Source organism: Enoplosus armatus, chromosome 19 (genome assembly GCF_043641665.1).
Source record: "Enoplosus armatus isolate fEnoArm2 chromosome 19, fEnoArm2.hap1, whole genome shotgun sequence".
Taxonomy (NCBI): Eukaryota; Metazoa; Chordata; class Actinopteri; order Centrarchiformes; family Enoplosidae; genus Enoplosus; species Enoplosus armatus.
In genome coordinates, this window is record NC_092198.1 from 7,314,914 (window position 1) to 7,333,660 (window position 18,747).

The 18,747-nt window shown below is 44.1% G+C and overlaps 3 protein-coding genes and 1 long non-coding RNA gene across 4 annotated transcripts in view; 2 read left to right on the top strand and 2 right to left on the bottom strand.

Annotated features, from left to right (window-relative positions):
• Positions 1–266: 266 nt before the first annotated feature.
• LOC139302610 (poly(A) polymerase beta-like) lies at positions 267–3,178 on the top strand. Its single transcript, XM_070926312.1, has 7 exons — positions 267–361; positions 469–636; positions 897–963; positions 1,074–1,155; positions 1,795–1,904; positions 1,991–2,052; positions 3,055–3,178. The coding sequence occupies exons 1-7, from the start codon at positions 267–269 to the stop codon at positions 3,176–3,178; spliced, it is 708 nt and encodes a 235-aa protein (XP_070782413.1).
• A 118-nt stretch (positions 3,179–3,296) lies between these two features.
• LOC139301851 (uncharacterized) lies at positions 3,297–3,969 on the top strand. The gene is made up of 3 exons (XR_011598896.1): positions 3,297–3,432; positions 3,552–3,641; positions 3,837–3,969. It is a non-coding gene; the product is annotated as an uncharacterized lncRNA (long non-coding RNA).
• A 2,225-nt stretch (positions 3,970–6,194) lies between these two features.
• Positions 6,195–9,252, bottom strand: LOC139302569 (uncharacterized). Its single transcript, XM_070926274.1, has 7 exons — positions 9,167–9,252; positions 8,693–8,834; positions 8,479–8,568; positions 8,214–8,302; positions 7,584–7,744; positions 7,288–7,404; positions 6,195–7,204 (listed from the first exon to the last, which is right to left on the bottom strand). The coding sequence occupies exons 2-7, from the start codon at positions 8,815–8,817 to the stop codon at positions 7,094–7,096; spliced, it is 693 nt and encodes a 230-aa protein (XP_070782375.1). The 5' UTR covers positions 8,818–8,834; positions 9,167–9,252; the 3' UTR covers positions 6,195–7,093.
• Positions 9,253–13,040: 3,788 nt separating this feature from the next.
• phip (pleckstrin homology domain interacting protein) overlaps positions 13,041–18,747 on the bottom strand; it is a 29,658-nt gene continuing 23,951 nt past the window's right edge. The window contains exons 29-40 of the mRNA XM_070925375.1: positions 18,665–18,726; positions 18,374–18,529; positions 17,656–17,776; positions 17,428–17,553; positions 17,200–17,275; positions 16,753–16,812; positions 16,490–16,642; positions 15,814–15,966; positions 15,409–15,620; positions 15,067–15,311; positions 14,379–14,519; positions 13,041–14,248 (exon numbers count right to left, since the gene is read on the bottom strand). Coding sequence (XP_070781476.1) covers positions 13,539–14,248; positions 14,379–14,519; positions 15,067–15,311; positions 15,409–15,620; positions 15,814–15,966; positions 16,490–16,642; positions 16,753–16,812; positions 17,200–17,275; positions 17,428–17,553; positions 17,656–17,776; positions 18,374–18,529; positions 18,665–18,726 — 2,215 coding nt within the window. The 3' untranslated portion in view covers positions 13,041–13,538. The remainder of the gene's footprint in view (positions 14,249–14,378; positions 14,520–15,066; positions 15,312–15,408; positions 15,621–15,813; positions 15,967–16,489; positions 16,643–16,752; positions 16,813–17,199; positions 17,276–17,427; positions 17,554–17,655; positions 17,777–18,373; positions 18,530–18,664; positions 18,727–18,747) is intronic.

An 18,747-nucleotide genomic window follows, 5' to 3' on the forward strand; every position in this document is an offset into this window, starting at 1 on the left:
CTTAGAAGAAGAAACGATTGAACATGTTTTCTGTCACTGCCAGACGTATAAAACATTGAGAAAAGCTGAAGAAGGAGGTAAAGAAATGTGGGGTGGGAGTATTGAATCTTAATTTATTCAGCATTGAGGAGGGAAAATATAAATTCTTGTTATAAAATAAAATAAACTGTGTTAATGAAGAGAATTGGTTATTTATTGATGAAATTATTTATTTATTTTGGGGTTTTCTGTCCTAATGGATGTAGGGAACACGGTAGGTGGCGGTAATGCGCCATAAACGCTGGGTGCTACCCGCCTTTAAACAGAAGAAGAAGAAGAAGAAGAAGAAGAAGAAGAAGAGTACTACAACTATCGCCACCCAGTGTGTGAACTTCACTTGTTTCGTCGTGTTTTGCTGAGAGAAGGTCTACATTTACAAGTCGTTAAAAAACATGACTTGTGCACTAACATGCAAATGTCCCTTTTCAGTCCAATCAAGCACCAAGCGCCACCATTCCCAGTACCCAAGTGGTATGGGATCACTGGTCCGATCAGCAATGATCTGCCTGAAGAAGCTGATCTATTGCAGACCAGGGAGATGATTGACACTCTCAAGCCACATGGTGTGTTTGAAGACGACATGGAGCTCCGTCACCGGTATGATATATCTCTGTTTCTTTATTATCATATTGTAATTGATACAACTTGGAGGGGTACAACTGAAAAAAAAACAACCTTTGACTCAGTGTCTTGGATGTTATTCCACTGTGCAGACTTCGGACAGAGACCCTACGGAGTAACCAGTAAAACAGTCCTCAGTGAATGAAGTTAATGCAAGTGGCAGACCACAAGTGGAAGGGACCATAGCATGCCTTGCTTCAGAGAAATGACAATATTCGATTATGTTTGATTTGTAGAGAGAAAGTTGTCAAAAAACTGGAGTCACTTTATAAGGAGTGGCTCAAAGAAATCTGTGAAATGATGGTAAGACATCTTTTCTATCTATGTTGTTGCTTCTAACTCCAAAGATGATACTGAAAACATGTTATTGCACAGATAATACATTTTTATAATGACTTTTTATTTTATTGTAGAACTTACCTGAAACGGTAACGGCAAACGTTGGAGGCAAGATCTTCCCGTTTGGATCTTACCAATTGGGAGTTCACTCAAAAGGTAATTAACAGTTCCTGTGCATGTCAGCACAGTTGCTGTGTTTCACAGTGGCTCACTAAAAAAATGTGATAGTCATTAGGTTTGGGGGAAAAAATCAGTACAGCATGGTATTGAGATATTTTGCATGACAATATTGTATCGATACACGGACACCAAGTATCAATCTAATACAAAATACCTGTAATATTACAGTAGTCCACACGTTTGCATTCAGTTAAGTTGGACTCTGTAGACTGTAATACAAACACTTCAGTTTGTCAGGTGCAACCTTTATGATATTTTGCAGCAATAAAAACGACTGAAGTGAGATGCACTGACTGAACTTTATTTTATTATAAAACACATAATTTGCAGTTGAAAATAGGTGATGAATTGCAATATATGTTATCGCAATACTCAGCATATCACAAAATGTTTAAAATTACAATATCAACATATTGTGACCTAAGTATCGTATCGTGGGGCCTCTGGTGATTCCCACCCTTATTAGTCATACATTTCACAAGTGACCCCTTCAACTGAAGGGACGCACAGCATACAGTTTCTTTCAGTGGTGGTTTACCTCCTCTGACGGTGAAGTTAGTGGTTCAGGGCATTGTCACACATTTCCTCTCATATGAATGTGTGCTGTTTTGACAGGCACTGATATCGATGCCCTCTGTGTCGGACCCGGGTTTCTCGACAGAGGGGACTTCTTCACCTCCTTCTTCAATAAGCTTAAAGCTCAGGAGGAGGTCAAAGACATACGGGTAAGCCATTTAAGTGATTCACTGTGTACAAGTCAAAGGACATTTTTCTCCCTATTTCCAGTGACTGATAATATTGTTGTCTTTAGGCCATTGAAGATGCATTTGTTCCTGTCATAAAGCTGTCGTTTGATGACATTGAGGTAATTTGGCTAGAGAACAAAGTAAAAACTCTCTGCAGTATTATACCTTGCCTGTCTGCCCTGTTGTTGGCCTGTCTCAATTTAGTATTCGCTATCGAGTTCAGTAGTGTTTATTATGTAGGGACAGTGAAAGAGTGTACAAGGGAGTGCCATGGGTATCTGGTCTGTCTTGTCTACATTTGCTACCAGCCAACTACAGTTCAATTGCTATTTTGCAGAAATATACAATGCACAGGTTTACTCAACTGTATAGCTAGCGCCTGTCTCAAAGTGTCTAAAGAGACACTCGTTCAGGTGTCTGTGTAGAGTTATCTCATACCATGTTAAGGGGAAATTGAACTTAGTGTATCCAAGTTGAAATTAAACTGATCACTCATCCAAGGAGCTAAGGACTCCTCCTCCTCTCCTGGGTGTCTTGTAGGTCTCCTGTATGAAAGGCGTATATCTTTGTAACCCTGCTTTGTAAGACAGACCCACGGATGGATTTGTGTTATTATCTAATATGCTTTGTTCCATCTTTGTTTAGTGATGTTACTCACTGTGTAGTTTGGTCGGCTTTAAATATTGATCAGAAATTCCTTCAACAAACAGGAAATATGATTAATGTAGTAAGATTCCAGTGAAAAGGCACAATACTGTGACATGCGCTGCCATTGTTCTGTCTCTTATGTTTCAAGGCATTGCATTCTTCTGAAAGCTTCTTCAGCAACTGAGAGGCAGCATCTCGGCTGGTGAGTACACACACACACACACTCTCACACACACACACACACACACACACACACACACACACACACACACACACAGAGCAAAGAAAACCAGAAGCCAAGTTTAAGTAGATCTGGAACGAATGTAGACATTTTTGCAGACAATCTTATATCTTTGCATGAGAATGCTTCTTATTCACGCCTGTGGTTCTCTTTGAGGGAGAAAACACTTTTAATATTTTATTTCCAGCTGCTGTAGTGCTTTCCCGCACTCTGAAAATTATATCTTCTTCACTTCGTCAGGGCTGGCCTGGTGGAGTCCAAACTCAGACACCTGGTTGGAACTCTGGAGAGAAACGTGTACATTTCCCGGGCCCATGTGAATCTTCAGTCCTTCGCTGGATACAGGAAGGCCGATAGCAAGTAGGGACATGTGATTTTATGCTCATGTTTTAATTATGTCTATTAATGTTGATTTCTAATATGTTACCCTTTTCTATTAACTGTTCTCAGAAGTCTAAGCAGAACGAGGAACCAGCTCCAGGGACAAAAGGCACCTGCTCCTCTACAGGTGTCTCTCTCGGCAGGCGCCCATCTCCCAGCATGTGCTCACCCAGCAGCACCAAGAGACCCCGTATTTCTGAGCCTGAGACGCCGGCCAAGAAGTTTAAATTTGACCTGGTATGCTAAACTATCTTTGACAGGTGTTCTGTTAAGTTGACACACAAACACAAATTAAACTAATCTCAAAGATATTCACACTCTGTGACTTACCTCACCGTCTGGTCCTTCCCTTTCAGATTCTATCCCGTCGAGCTGTCCGACTTGCCTCCTGACCCCAACAAGCCTGCCACCTTTATGAAACGCACCATCAAAATCCAATTCACCAGGTACAGCACAGAATCAAGAACAGAAACTTCTCCTTAGTTCCCTCTAGCTGCACTTCACTTCTCTTTCCTACCTTGCCATTTCCCCCATGTGACATCCTCGGTGTGGTAGCTGATCACGTTTGAGGGAGGGGGTGTTACATGCTACTCCATGAACTTGTAAGTCCTACAACCCTGTTCCTTTTGTATCTCTTACAGCAGGCAGAAGTGATGGAGCGCCCCTTGTTGGTTGACGAGTCTGAGGATAACATCATTACATCCATCCACCATCACCTACCATTGTCTTTGTGCTTTGTACATAGTGCATAAATAAAACTGTAAATACTGTGAATGTTCTGTTTTTGTGTTCATATATTTGAGCTGGTCAGGGGTTGATTGATCGGAGGGGATGTCAGATTTACAGAGTTACCTTTACTGGGTAATGTCAGTGTAATTCAGTTGTTATGGTGTCATTCAACAACACAAAGATGCTTTCAATGCCACCACAATGTTGCATCTGATATTCAATTAATAACCTTAAGAGACTTCATGACAGCAAAAATAAAGCAACCCTATAAAAAGACAAAAAGAAAAAGGCTGACAACAGCTGATCAAGGTAAACAAATGCTTTTTCTCGTGCTAATTTTGTTGGTAACTTGATTAGCCCCTTGCCCGCAGTCTCCCTGGACTTCTGTTAGTCTCAGTCTGGCAAATAAGAAGTACCTGCTGTATTGTACTGCCCAGCAGGAAGGTGGTCCCTAAACAGCAATTTTGTCTGACCTGCAAAGTATTCAGGAAGATGTGAGAAAACGGGCTGACCTGGATGTTAATCTGTCAATATTGACCAATGTGAGCCTGAAAGAAGAGTGAAGGAGAACAAATGGAAACACACCGGACTGTCTGAGAGTAACAGAACAGAAGTTAATGAGCATGAAATGAAAATATGAGCTCAGTGATTCTGACAGTTAAATGCAGGGTATTCATAAAATGTAAACTGATTCATATTACTGATTCACAAAAAAAAAAAAATAGCCTAAAATGGAGATACAATAACAAGAGTCTTAGAGTGATCTATCTATCTAAATTATTGTGACAATCATCAATAAGCTTATGGCATCAGCTTGAGATGTCTGCTCTACAGCACAGCCTGCCACGGGTGTCTGGACCAATGGAGATCTTCCAAATTAGCCATCAAAAGTCATAAAAAGTCCATCAACATAGCAAATAATAGCTTACAATAGGCATGCTAAATCAGAAAAAAAGGCAGAAAACATTGATAAATCTAAGTTGTAATGTTACTGGACTGCAGGGCAAAGCTTCATCATTAAATGGTCTCTGCAGTCGTAGCGGGTCAATGTAGCTTATTTACACAACTTAAAAACAAAGCTAGTTAGCAGCAGCCACAAAATGAATCAGCTTCTGGAGTCGAAGTCAGGCGCTCGAGTGAGCGAGCAGAAAACGTTGAGCTCAGAGTGAAGCACTGAACCCGCTGAAATGTTCCCAATTTCAAATCAACCTAAAGGGTGCAACCGAGGCCTACGGACACCATAAGCACAACATGGAAGAGCACCTGTTCCTGGATGGCACCCTGCCACTGCTCCCTGCCTGCCTGCTGTGGAGGCTAGCTACCCACTGATGAGGAATTAGAAAGTCATTAAGGAACACAAATAGCAGGATGGCACAGTCGCAACCAACTCCAGACTAAATTTGTGTCTTCATTTATAGACTCATAGGGAAATAAAATAACTTTTTTTGCTCATTATTGATAATATTCAGATTCTCTCTTGAGGTGAGGCTTTTCTTTCATTAAATCTCACCTTTGAGATCATTTTCGTCAGTGCAAATAATGATTTAAAAAGTTACAATTAAATTTGTTTTGTTTGTTCATTGAAAGGTCAGGTTGAATTCATGCTAGTTACAATAGGTGCAAATACTAAACAAATGTCACGGCAGTATGATTCTCCTGTGTCCACCGGTTTTAAAGACAACCAGTACAGATAGCTGCGTGAAAAAAGTTTCAGCTAAACGCAAACTACTGATGGTTAATCCACTACGTGCCTCCAGGGATCTCAGGTGAAAGGCAGCCAGGGCCTGAAGGCAGAAGCATCAGAGAGGCAGCCATATCCCAGCAGCAGGGTCCTAAATACTGCTCAGATTAACTGAGACATAGACTGAAGGAGGAATCCATGAATGCTGCAGAGCTGCATTCAAATAATGCTGTCAAATAAGTGCAAGAGTCTACGGCCATGCTATCTGCTCTGTTAGGCTGCACAGCGGTGCTTTGAGCTAAATGCTAATGTCAGAGTACCAACATACTTACAATGCTAACATGCTGATGTTTGGCAGGTATAATCTGTACACTGTTCACCGTCTTACTTTAGCATGTTAGAATGCTAGCTTTGCTAATTAGCACTAAACAGTACAACTGAGGCTGACATTAAAGACAGTTTGCAAAGGTTTGCAAGTATTTTGTCATCAACCAAACGAAACTGGACTAATGGAAATTTTGACCTGGTGATAGCACTAGATGTAAATCAGAATCAGAATCAGAATCAGAAATACTTTATTGATTGGACTAACACTAACGATCCACGTGTCATGATGCTGTAAATCCAGAGGCCAGGCTGCGTGAACCCTCCCTCACCTGCCTTGTACCCCCACAAAGCTGCCTCCTCCCGGGTGTCTGTGTCCTTCAGCCTCAGAGACTGAAGCAGTAAAAAACTCTGAGGACATTGGTCATTGACTCATGAAACCAAAAGAGCAGAGGGTCATATATTCAAGTATTTTATTGATGACTTGTAATGGCTGAATAAAAGTGCAGTTTTTCAAGTTTTTTTCTACCTCAGCCAGTACAATGTTATAAATGGAAAAGACTACATAGATCAGTTGCTGTTATCATTTAACTTAATTCCAGCCATTCAAATCTGTCTTTAAAATCAGGTAAATATTAAATTAAATATTTTTTTACTTATTTTTTGGCACATCAAATGAAAATACTGTATATTTGTACATCTCAAAGAAATAAAAGTTGGACAAGTAAGAGCTAAATTACAACCTTTCATAAGTGAGTCCGAGTGTAACTCCAAATCCACAAAAGACACCTTCATATTGAGATCCAGCAAGGAGAGATTTGAAAGTGATCCTCGATCTGGGGCCAGTTGCATAAAAATAAACCTAGTCTTTGACTTTAATTTAAGTCAGACTTGCCAGAAACACTGAAATCTATCTGCATAAAGCTTCCCTATGAGTGACTGGTGTAAGACAAATTTAGATAGCCTATCATGCACTGCATTATGGGTGAAACAAGACAAAAAATGGCGGATGCAACAACGACAATTAGTGGCGGAAGATACCTTTTACACCTGCTGAAAACCTATGTCTGCTGCAGGAATACTATGCTGAAAACAATGTGTCACCACTTAGCAGTTTTTGTCAACTTAGCGACAACAAGTTTGATCACACACACAGCCGAACAGTCAGGCGTCCACATTGTCATCCTCCGGGAAGATCTCTCTGAGCCAGGGCTGCATGACGAAGCGCTCCCCATCAAAATGGGTGAAGTAATTCTCCAAGGTGGGGATGTCCGGCTGGAAGCGTCCAACAGTGAGTCCAAGATGCATTGAATGTGTGTGGTTGTGTGTGTTTATGTGCTGTGATTTTCAGTACATACCCTCATCCCAGTGATGCGCTCCAGTTGTGTCTGAGGCAAGTATCCGACAAACAGAGAGGAGGGTCCAGGCCCGCTGAACAGCACTTTATAATGAGGCGTCTTCTCTGCTTTGGGGTTCTGCATGCACATACACACAGCCACAGAACTGGCTTTTAAAGTAAGTATAGTAACTAAGCATTTGAATTCTAAAACGTCCATGCCAGCACTGAGTTTGTGAAACACAAGAGGGCGAGAAACAAATTGAAGTAAAGGATACTCAAGGAACAGTATTGGTGTGTGGAGTTGTGGCTGCTAACCTCAGAGTTGGAATACATTTTTTCGACCCACTCTGGAGGGGCTCGTAGCTCAGGGTCCCAGCTCACCACCACCCCAACCATGTGGCCCTTTCTCTCCATCACCACCTCTCCGACCCGCAGGAACACATACAGAGGACGAGGGCTGCGCGCTGTCTTGGAGGCTGCAGGGATGAAGAAAGACACGGGAAACCTGTGAGGCAAATTTTTTTCACTTGTGCCGCATTCATTGCAGTCAAATTGAGCCCACTGGTTATTCACTGTCTTACACATGTGAGAACGTTTCACTTGAACACATAAGCACTAAAACACACTCACTCATTTGCTTGTCTGTGGTTTGTTCTAAGAAACCATACAATCAAACTGAAGACAGGCAAAAGCCAGGGTATCTTTGCATCTGATTCGACTTTTTCATGACATGCATGACAATTCGGTTTTGACCAAAAAGTTTGCCTATTTTTTAGTATATTAACAGCAAGAAATGACAGAAAAAAATACAAAATACACAACAAATTTCATGTGTGTGTCACACAATACTGTGGGCTACTAAGATTAACAGGCTTCAGATGATTAATCTTTCTAAATATGTCCACTGACACAAACATAGTAGCCTAGATAGGCATACAGACAAACCTCCAAAGAACTCCTGGTCATTGTCATAAAGCAGGGTCTCTATGGCAAGTGACTCTTGTGGCACTTCCTGTCCCAAGCCAACCAAAGACCTTGGGAAAGCCAAAACATTATCAGTATCAGGACATACAAGTGACTGGCCGGTGTGTGTGTGTGTGTGTGTGTGTGTGTTTCCCTGTTGCTACAAAAACTTGAAACATTAGAAATCACTTTTTAAAGGGCCTATCAAGTGGTGCTTGATAGGATCCAGCAAACACCCCATACTCACTGGACTCTGGACATCTGCTGGCTTGCCCAGTCCATCCATGCTGTGCCATTGATGACAGATTTCCTCCACTCTTTCCAAATTCTAAGCAACCTGAAGCACCATGACTATTGATTAATTCCAGACAAAAACACAATGTTATTCCTACAGGGATATAATGTCTTTATGTCAAAGTGGAGACTCTCTACACTGGCGCGTATATGGCAAAGCGTCTTACCGTGTGGTCGCGTGGTAGCGCTGCACCGCCGTGGAGCCGCTCCACCGGGAGATGAAGTACTGCGCGGGCACAGCGGAGAGCAGCAGCGCGAGCTGCAGCACCGCGGTGGCCGTGAGCTGAGGCATGACTGCGCAGCCGTCACCTGGGGACGGAAACGCGCGCGTCAGGTGGATGTGGCAGGTGTGGGACCCGAATCTATATCAGTCCAATGTCGACGTGGAAGACGTGTGTGTAGAAGAAGTCACACCAACGAGCCTTGGAGCTCCGGTCCAAAGCCCCGTCTACTGTGAACTGACACTTCTGGACAATATGTTTTTGTAGTAAAACTTTTATTGGCGGGCAGAATGTTAATATGGTTCAGCCTCAAGTTATAGGAAGTAAAACCTTGATAAACAAGACATGGCGCTTCGAGGAAATGCAAGTCAAACGACGCTAGTGTGAAATGTTGTTACCATTAGTAATCATAACCCTTACCTCGTTTTAAAATCCAAAGTCTGAACTCCAACTATCTGCCAGGCATCGCGTCTGAGTCAGTTTGCGCCCTGAAACCAGAACAGAGACACGGTTTCGCTTCTGCTTTATTTACATAAACCACACACGCGCCCATGCCGCTGACACCTGTGTATTTACATTTTTTCGTAAAAAATGCCAAACAGGTAGTCTGCCCAATCGCCGCCGACCACGGAGGAAGCGGCGGGCCTTTAGCGGCTCGCCACGTCAGGAGCAGCAGCCGAGCCTGTTTCCTCCGGGCGGGCGGGGTTAGTGGGTTTTCACGCACTTACGCTTTGGAAACGCAAGGTGGTAGAGTTAATCCATTCAGCATTACAGTAATGAATGCAGCAGCCTTAACTGCCTCTGCCGTCTCATTTTAAATAGGTTGTAATATACCACGTATGTATTTATTGTTGGACTTTAGAGATTGACACAATCAACAACAGGAGGGAAAAGTGGATATGGAAACACAACTGTTTATTTACTTAAAATATTGGTATGAACTAACAGGACAGCAGTACTCCCCTACACATACATTCTAGCCTTATGCTTCTTTTTTGCATTAATTCCTTTATATATAAAAAGTATCCAAACTAACAAAGACATCCTCTTCAATCAGTTCACGTGAAACAAACCCCTTTCCCCTTCCCTTCCCGCTCTGTCCCCCCACCTCCCTTAAAACTTAAAACATCCCAAAAATGCTTCCTGGTGGCTCACATGCAGCCACTTCACTCACACCCACCCACACCCACACACATACATACACACACACACACACACACACACACACACACACACACACACACACACACACACACACACACACACACACTGTGACTTTTAACCTCTGACCGAACACTGTGATGCCCGGTCAGAGGAAACACAAACAGCACAACTCTGCCACACATTAGCACAGGGCCCGTGGTAAATGTGTGTGTGTACATGAGCTCCAAAATGCAGTGCAGGTTCTCGTGAAGTAAGAGGGCTGATCTGGACTGCTGAGTCTGTGTTTCGAATTCAACCTCCCAATAGAAATTAACTTAAATCCAAAAACCTAATGAGGTCCACCATGTGAAGCGCTGGGGACAGATGTGGCTGATGTGTGCTTGAAATAAGTGGGAATGAATGAACACACCAATTCTTGCTTATAAAGCAGCGGCTTGCTTTTAAGGCTCCTTTGAAGTGATTAGAGGTTGTACATTATTACTAACATGGTTAAGGTCACCTGATCAGCAATACTAAATCAGCTCTTTTACTTTGACAGGTTTGATAAACACAGGTAGTACAGGTGATCTGATGATGGCGATAACAGAATAAGCACGTATGATGTCTCCTTTGATATGACAACCGCGTTACCACTTTGACTGTATTTCAATGGGAAATCAGAGGGGGAATAACGCCCATCCCCTTATTAATTGGGGATATAGTGGCTGCTATGTAGCAGGCAGAGGGAAAGGCTAGCCACCAATCATTCCTAATCCGAAATGGGTGCATCCGCGCCAAAGTCCTGCAAACATTAGGGATTCTCAAGTACTGTGTTTTTAAGTTGACTTGTGTAAACATTGTGTTTAAAAGTGAAGCCTGGGTCTAAAATGTTGTTTCCACATTCTAATCATGATAATCTGAGCATATATGTAAATAGGAGTATTTGTGATTGAGATAGAAAAAGAAATCCAAAACCTTTAGGTGCACATGAAGAGTTCACCCTTGGCCCACAAAATGTATAGTTTTGTGGGCCAAGATTAGCTTCGTAGCTTTAACAGAAACCCCAACTCTAAGATTTATTATCATGCCAACAGTCATTTGTGAAAGGAAGGTGTCAGTGTTTTAGGCTGCCTCAATCTGGAATAAAACTCTTCATATACACAATATAAACAAATCTTTTGTGAAGTAAAATATAAGCCAGACTGACTGGAAAACAAAAATAAAGTTGTTAATTGTATCCTCAAATAAGTGCGAGACACATAAAACACCATTCTAACTCCACAGATCTAGCCACTGTAATACTGTCCTGTATGGCGGGGACAGAGACAGAAAACAGTTGACACATTATATGTAAGCGAGCTCACCGTGGAGACAGTAAAACTGCTTCTCCTATAACAAACACATTCAAAAGCCATGTTCCAAAACTTCAGTGCCCAAAGACAGAATTTGGCATTGACAAATCCATAACAAAAACAAACAAACGATAAACAGATGTGATATATGTTCAATAATATGTGACAAGAAAGACCTGTGAAATGAGACCAGGTGTATATAGATGCTACCGTCCAGTTCTCCCCAGTCCAACCCACAACACAAGTGGCTGATATTGGCATTCCGTTGCTCTACGCTGGGCTGAAAACAGAAACATATCAAAAGTGGAGGCCGCCATCTTTATAAACTCAGTCCATTCAGTTGTGTGTACAGAGAGAGAGGGACGTAATATGTTTGTCTCCAGTCAGATTGTTCCTTTTTTCAGTCTTTTTCTCTCTTTCATACAAGCCTGTCAGTTCCAGTCCAGTCCCCGAAGTCCAGTTCTCTGAACCCAGCGACGAGCACAACCAGGAAGTCCAAAAATAAGGGGGGAAAAAGGCCCCAAAAGCAGAAACTGAGGATTCAATATGCCAGAGTAGCGAAGGCACACAATCAGAAAGATGAATATAAGACGTGTCTCTCTCTCTCTCTCTCTCTCTCTCTCTCTCTCTCTCTCTCTCTCTCTCTGTCTGTCTGTCTGTCTCTCTCTCTCTCTCTCGGCTTCCCGTCCAAATTCAGTCCGATCCAGTTTGATCTGGCTCGATCCTGTTTGCTCCAGGCATGAGAAAGTGCTAGAACATGCAAGACAGAATTGTGTGTGTGTGTGTGTGTGTGTGTGTGTGTGTGGTCACCTTAGAAACATATCAACATTTAAAAAGGTTCATTTTTATATGTTAACGATTTTAAAACACACAGGGTTACTCCCTACGACTGCATTGATAACCGGTCTGTGGTAAGTGCATCTCAAAGCTAGTCACCCAAAGCTCCACTGGCTGTACCTTAGGTATAAACTGACGATAGGTTGGTTATAGGATAATATATCGACATGAATAATGGTTTTACAACAACAGTAAAGTCTTTTTTTTCAACTGCTATAAATACATTTCTTTGAGAGGTTTCACAACGATCAAACTGTATGCCACTGTTTGTACGCTGAAAGTGAATGACACACTCAATTGTGTTATAAAAAACACACACACTCCTTCAATTACACACACTCGCAGAGTCACAACTTAGTTCGTACACATACAGGCACATGTACTTTGCAGGGCTGAGGCCAAGCACACATATATACACATGCACGCACACACCCACACGCACACACACACCAAAGACATAAAGGCACAAGGTATTGCTAATGTTGAGGACGCATCGAAACATGATCTGTCTGGACATATAAATGACCCCCTTTCACTCATGCATCATTTTTCTCCTCCTCACAGTAAAAACAGCTTCTAGAAAAAAAAGAGATGCCTTTTCTTTCTTAACATGCAAAAAAAAAAAAAACACACACACCCACACCCACACACACCAACAGTAAACAAAACCTACAGATCTACAGTACCAACAAAAGGTACACCATTTGGTATTTTAGCGCAGACAGACACGCTCAGGTCAGCCAATGTGTAAGACTTCCAAAACAGAGAGCCGATCATCACGTACAAATCTTAGAAAAAGCAGAGGGGGGTTTGTATAAAAAAAGAGCAGGAACAATGAAGAAGGGGGGGGGGGGGCAGCGGTCTCTAATCCGTCACAGACCCTCACATCAGAGACACTTGAAAAGTCCTCAAAAATAGTAAAGAGTGAGTTAAGATACATCCAGCTCTCCTCGTGATTTTTTTTCAAGTACTAAAACTACTGTTTTGCCCGGTCTGACACCAACAGTGTCTAAGGTCAGACAGAGGTGAAGAGTGGTTTCACTGGAAAGGAGCGAGACCACCAGCACTGGAGCCGGTGAGCTCCTGTTGGGATCCAACATGGACCAATAACGTAGGAGGAGTTGGAACAAATGAACATGCGTTGTCAGAAAGCCATCGGTTGGCGTGGCGATGTGCTTACTGGGCCAAGAGGAAGGAGGAGTGGACAGATAACTGCACTGTTGCGTCTCTCCATAGCCACAGCTTTGAATAGCAGCAGCTGGACTAGCAGCTCCCCAGACGTACACACACACACACACGCACACAAATGCATACAACATCAAGCATGACTTCTTCAGCTTGCCGCCCCCCCCCCCCCCACTCCTCCAACGCATGAGCTTAAGAAACCTCAGCCAGATTTCTTCTCTGTCGGGGCTCTCAGCCTCCTCCTCACTTCCTGTGTGTCTGCTCCGTTGTCTCCGTTACCAGCCTATCAGGTTGGCTTTGGCCTTTTCTGTCAGCTTGCGGACTCGTCCCTTTGAGGAGGTGCCAAAGGTGATTGATGAGTCCTCAAACAGCAGCTGCCTCTGCTCCTCCTCAGAGTCCTCCTCCACGTACCAGGCAGACCGTCGCCCCTGGTTACGTGTGCGCATCGACCCCCCCGCCTCCTCCCCTTCCTCCTCCTTCGGAGACTCCTTCCGATTGGACCGCTGAGGAGCAGGCTGGGGAGGAGGCGTGACCTCCTCGTTGGCTCTCCTGCTGCTCCTCCTCAGTGGCGAGGGCTCGGGTGACTCAGCAGGAGGAGTGGCTTCATCAGTTCGTACTGCCCGGGGGCGGCCGCGCCGCCTAGGCGTCGACGCCGTGCCGGAGTCCGACAGCACAGATGTCTCCTGCGCGGAAGACGTCCCGCCCTCGTCCCCCGTCGATTGGTCAAGCTCAATGTTAGGGGTGGAGCTCCTGCGGTTGCCGCTCCTCCTCATGTCCTCAAGCTCCTGCTTGCTCTTCCTGCCTCTCTTCTTGCCAGGAGGCCGGCCTCTGGGTCTGGAAGGGCTCCCTGGAGTCGTGACTTCATGAGGACTCACTGGTGGGTCCACTTTGGATTTCCGCCCCCTCTTCCCCACACCCAGGGTCACGTGACTACTGTGGCCATTCAGGTGGACTGTGCTCTGAGAAGATGGGCTGGCAGGAGAGCCTGAGAGGGAAGGGCATTGATTTACAGGACAAAAAGAATAAAGTACATCAATAGCAGGCAGGTGACATTCAATGTGTATTTTATGACTTTAATCTTAACCCTAAGCATTCTTTGTGACACTATCTCTTACCAGGTGTGTGTCGTACAGGAGTCCTGAGTTTCCTCCGGGTGCTTCCTCCACTGCTACTTTCCGTGGCTGGAGGGGGTACTACCTTTTCAGGAGCTGGTGGTACTGACACAGAGTTATGAGCCCTCAGTGAGCGAGTAGACTCTGTTGATGGCAAAGAGATATGCAAGTAAACGTTACGTGTGGTCAATTCTTGATAATAAACTTTGCCTTCTTGTCAAGAGTTGAATGAGAGAAAATCGATACCACTCTCATGTCTGTGCAGTGAATATGAAGCCAGCAGCTGGTTAGCTTAGCATAAAGACTGGAAACAGAGGGAAACAGCTCACCTGGCTCAGTCCAAAGGTGACAAAATCGGCCTCCCAGCACCTCTAAAGCTCACTAATTAGCATATCTTCTTTCATTCATACAAAAACTGAAGTGTAAAAAACGTCACATTGTGGTTTTACAGGGGATTTACAGGGGACTATTTCTTGGCTGGGTGCAGTAACTTCCTGGAGTCTTATTGTCACCACAAGGTTGCCAGGCATCCTAGATAACCAGCTGCTGGCGGAAGCTTCATATTCATAGTCATCTAATCTAATTCTCAGTCAGAAAGCAAATTTCCCAAAATGTCAGACTGTTCCTTTAAAACTATAAATTGTTTATTTACTCTCTAAGTGTGAACTGTAGTGTGATGTAGTGATCTCACCTGTTGTGCTCTGTGTGTTGCTTAGGGTGTTATGTGAGGAGGAGGAAGGTGGAGTGTGTGTAGAATGGCGCGCTGCACTTCGCGTGCGTCCTGCGGCCGGCACGTCTGACTTCCCGTTCACCAGCTGCGGGGGCTGCTTGAGGGGGGCGCTCTGTCTCAGAGAGGAGGGTCGCGACGGAGCTGGCGATGGCGAAGGCTCCCTTTTCCCGGTCACCCTGGATGATACGCGTCTCTTCCTCTCTGGACTAGAGGCAGGGTAGGAAGAAAGACAACAAATGATCATGCATGATGCGCAGTAAAAAGACCCAAAACCCCCAAATAAAATGTCCTTTTTTCTCCTACCTGGACGCAGTGCTGCTGGTTGGCGACTCGCTCCTCCTCCTCCTCCTCTTCATGGCGTGTCGCGTCTGTCTGTCCGTAGTGTGTCGTGTCTGTCTGTCCGTGCCCTGTCTGGTCAGTTTATCCGTCAGGCCGTGGATGGCCTTGTAGTCGGCCAGGATGGAGCTGACATGCTCTTCGAACAGCGCGGAGAGCCTCAGACTCATACTGTAGATCTGGAGACACAATAAAGGATACACTGATTCAACTGACACACTGAGGTAAAGAGGGATAAATGACCATAGAGCACTAATCGATATGAGAATTTTATTTTATGTACTCATGAAAGCATGAAAATGTGAGAGCACTACAGGGTACATTAAGCTTAATGCACCCCGGTTTTACAGGCCGTGTGTGAGTGTGTCTTACCCGAGACTTCTTACTGGGCGTGTAAGCTTTGGAGTTGCTAAAAATGAGCCGGATATCTTTGCAGAGCTCAATGGGAGACTGGTACTTCCCTTCTGTTAGCGTGCTGAGAACGGTGCCAAAGTCCATCGGTGAGTCGACTATTTGCAGGTAGTCCTGGGAGAAGCGGAGGGGAAGTCGGGACATTTCAATTACAGGGTTTCATAAAATGACAACGCAGTAAGGAGTAGAGGAGAGTAGAGAGAGGGTTAAGAAGTAAGAGATTTTGGGGGGATTTGGGGTTTCACAGACTGGAAAAAAAACTGAACCAACAACGAAAGAATTCCACTCTCCCTCTGTTAACAAGAGAACTGCAGCCCACTGAAACCACGGGCCTGCACACATCGTTTCTCCTTCACAACTTACACATCCATCATTTCAGATGCTGAACGGAGAGGCCTGTTCTTCGGACCAAACAATCCCTTCGTTTCAAACACCACTCTTTGTGTAATTGGACTGTAGCCACTCGTGCCCCAGACTGAGTGTGTAGCAAGATACAAGGACCAAAAAACAAGGTAACTGAAACAGCACAGAATGACCTAAACTCAGCTCACATCAAGACGAGTTCAGTTTGTTTCTGAGTTCACATGCGCGCACAATACGAGTGAAGAAAGCAAGCAAAGAGTTGTCTCATATGTACCGGGTATTCCTGGAGGTCCACAGGTTCTCTGAAGGGCTCCGAGTCTTCACACTGAAAGATGAGATCCAGTAGCTCCTTACAGCGTCCCCTCCATGCGTGAGGGTCGTATGAAGGAGGGCGGGTTCGCAGTTGGCGCCGCATGGGTCGACGACCCTACACACCCCAAAAAAGACAAGACCACGTAAATAGAAATAATTGTAGTAGCAACTTCGAATGTAAAGTTTGGTTTGTTTTCAACACGCTGTTGCTGTCAGACATGTTACCTTATGGTTTCGTGTGGATGTACCAGGAGCATTAGTATCTTCGTCCTCCTCCTCCTCATCCTAAATAAACAGGAAAAGGAATAATGAAATAAAGGTAACATATATTAAATTCTACTAAGCTCATGTACCAAATATCTGCAATAGAAGGTTTCATTATTTAAACCCAACTGCCTTTCAGGAGTAACTTCATGACAGCAGCAAGTGAAAATAGAATTAATGCAAGTTATCCCGACTGGTTGCTGTGATTTATGCAATACAATATCTAATTCACAGCATATTTTGGAATTAAAAAGAAAACTGTGTGAGGTAGTGAAAGTAACCATTTTTGATGCAAATGGCATAAACAATATTTTGGCTGGCAGCCATTAATTAGAGCAAAAAGCAACAATGTTCAGGACAATTTTAACAGAGACTGCAGTGCAAACTTGTAGACGTGCAAACACACACCTCATCTTCAGAGTCAGAGAAGGTAGCCTTCTTCATGGTTTTGTAGAGCGGCATGAGGTCTGTCAGACTTTGGTCCCTGAAGATGAAAAATGGTGAGAGCAGACATGACATTTTTTTTTTTTTTTTTAATGGAGTCATTTAGACAAAAACTGAACTGGTAGTTGACATCATTTCATTCTAAAACAACATACAGGCTCTTGAATAAATTCCACTTTACCACAAACTCACTTAATGAATTGCAGCATGAGGTCAGAGACAAACTTGGCGGTGGTGACAATGAATGATCCCGGCTCATTGAATGTTTGCGCGTTGTGTTCAACGTAGCGAACCTCCCACATCAGAGAGGACAGCCGTCTGAAAAGGAAATACAAATGTGTTGAGAGAGAATTAAACACACACACACACTCTGTATATTCTGCCATCTCTTTTACTCAAATGCAATCTGATGTGCAGTACCTGTAGAAGCGGTTCACCAGCCTTTCGCGTATGGTGCTGAGGTCAGTGACGTAGGCCACTACTGTACAGTATGTAGGGTAAGCTTGTAGGTCCACAGGGAAGGCAAACGGCGCTGCCACATCTGAGGGTGCACACAAGAACACACAAGAAGAGAGGATTATTACTGGAACACACATAAAATAACCTGCATACGTGAAGTATTACAATAGCAATGCTAACTTCAAACCTTTGTCCCTTTTTCTAAAGATTTAACCACTTATTCTGAATCCATAGCTAAATTTAGATTCACCTAAAAAGAGTTAACATGAATCCTGTCCTTTAAGCCAGCTGCAGCAGGGAGCGTAGGAGTAACTAGGGAGAGATCTAGAAGGATTAAGCGCGCTTGATCTCCAATCTGTCACTAGAGGGAGCCGTCAGACCAGCTTTCCTCCGCTGGGAGGAGTGCAGTAATACAAAGTCAGTGCCTAATATGACATTACATCACTTAACGGGAACTCGAGCAAGCAACTCAGTATGTAGCTCAACGTGCTGGCAGGTCATTCTTTTAACGTACGATCCGTGGCCCCCGCTGGGCTCATGCTGATGAGCTCAGAGCGGTGACTCATGTTGTGTGGGCTCATGCTTTTACGAGAAATGTGCCCTCGTGGCTTAACTTTGCTTCCCTGCTCACATGACACAAGTGGACCGTTACTTTCACAGGCGCTTGGTGGCGTCGTACCGAGCGTGCAGAGCTGGTCTATGGCTTTGATGATGCGCTCGCACTCCTCGGCGCGCGTGCCGCAGCCCCATTCCCCGTCCAGCGGGACGTACAGCAGCTCCTTCTGTTCTTCCTCTATCAGTGGGACACTCGTGCCCAACTCGTCCGGGAACGTGGCTGCACAGGAAGAGCAACAGAGACAGAAAAATCCATCAAGACCGTAAATGTTGAAATTGGTTAATACATTTGAATTTGTAAAGAAAGAAAGAGTTTAAACGTGTGTTGCTGTGTGGGTGTCTTCGTGAGACCTACCATCATCAGGGATGGGTTCCATATCCCAAGGACTCATCTTCTCCGTGTCTCCATTATCCCAGCTGGATGGGAAACAGTGTTGA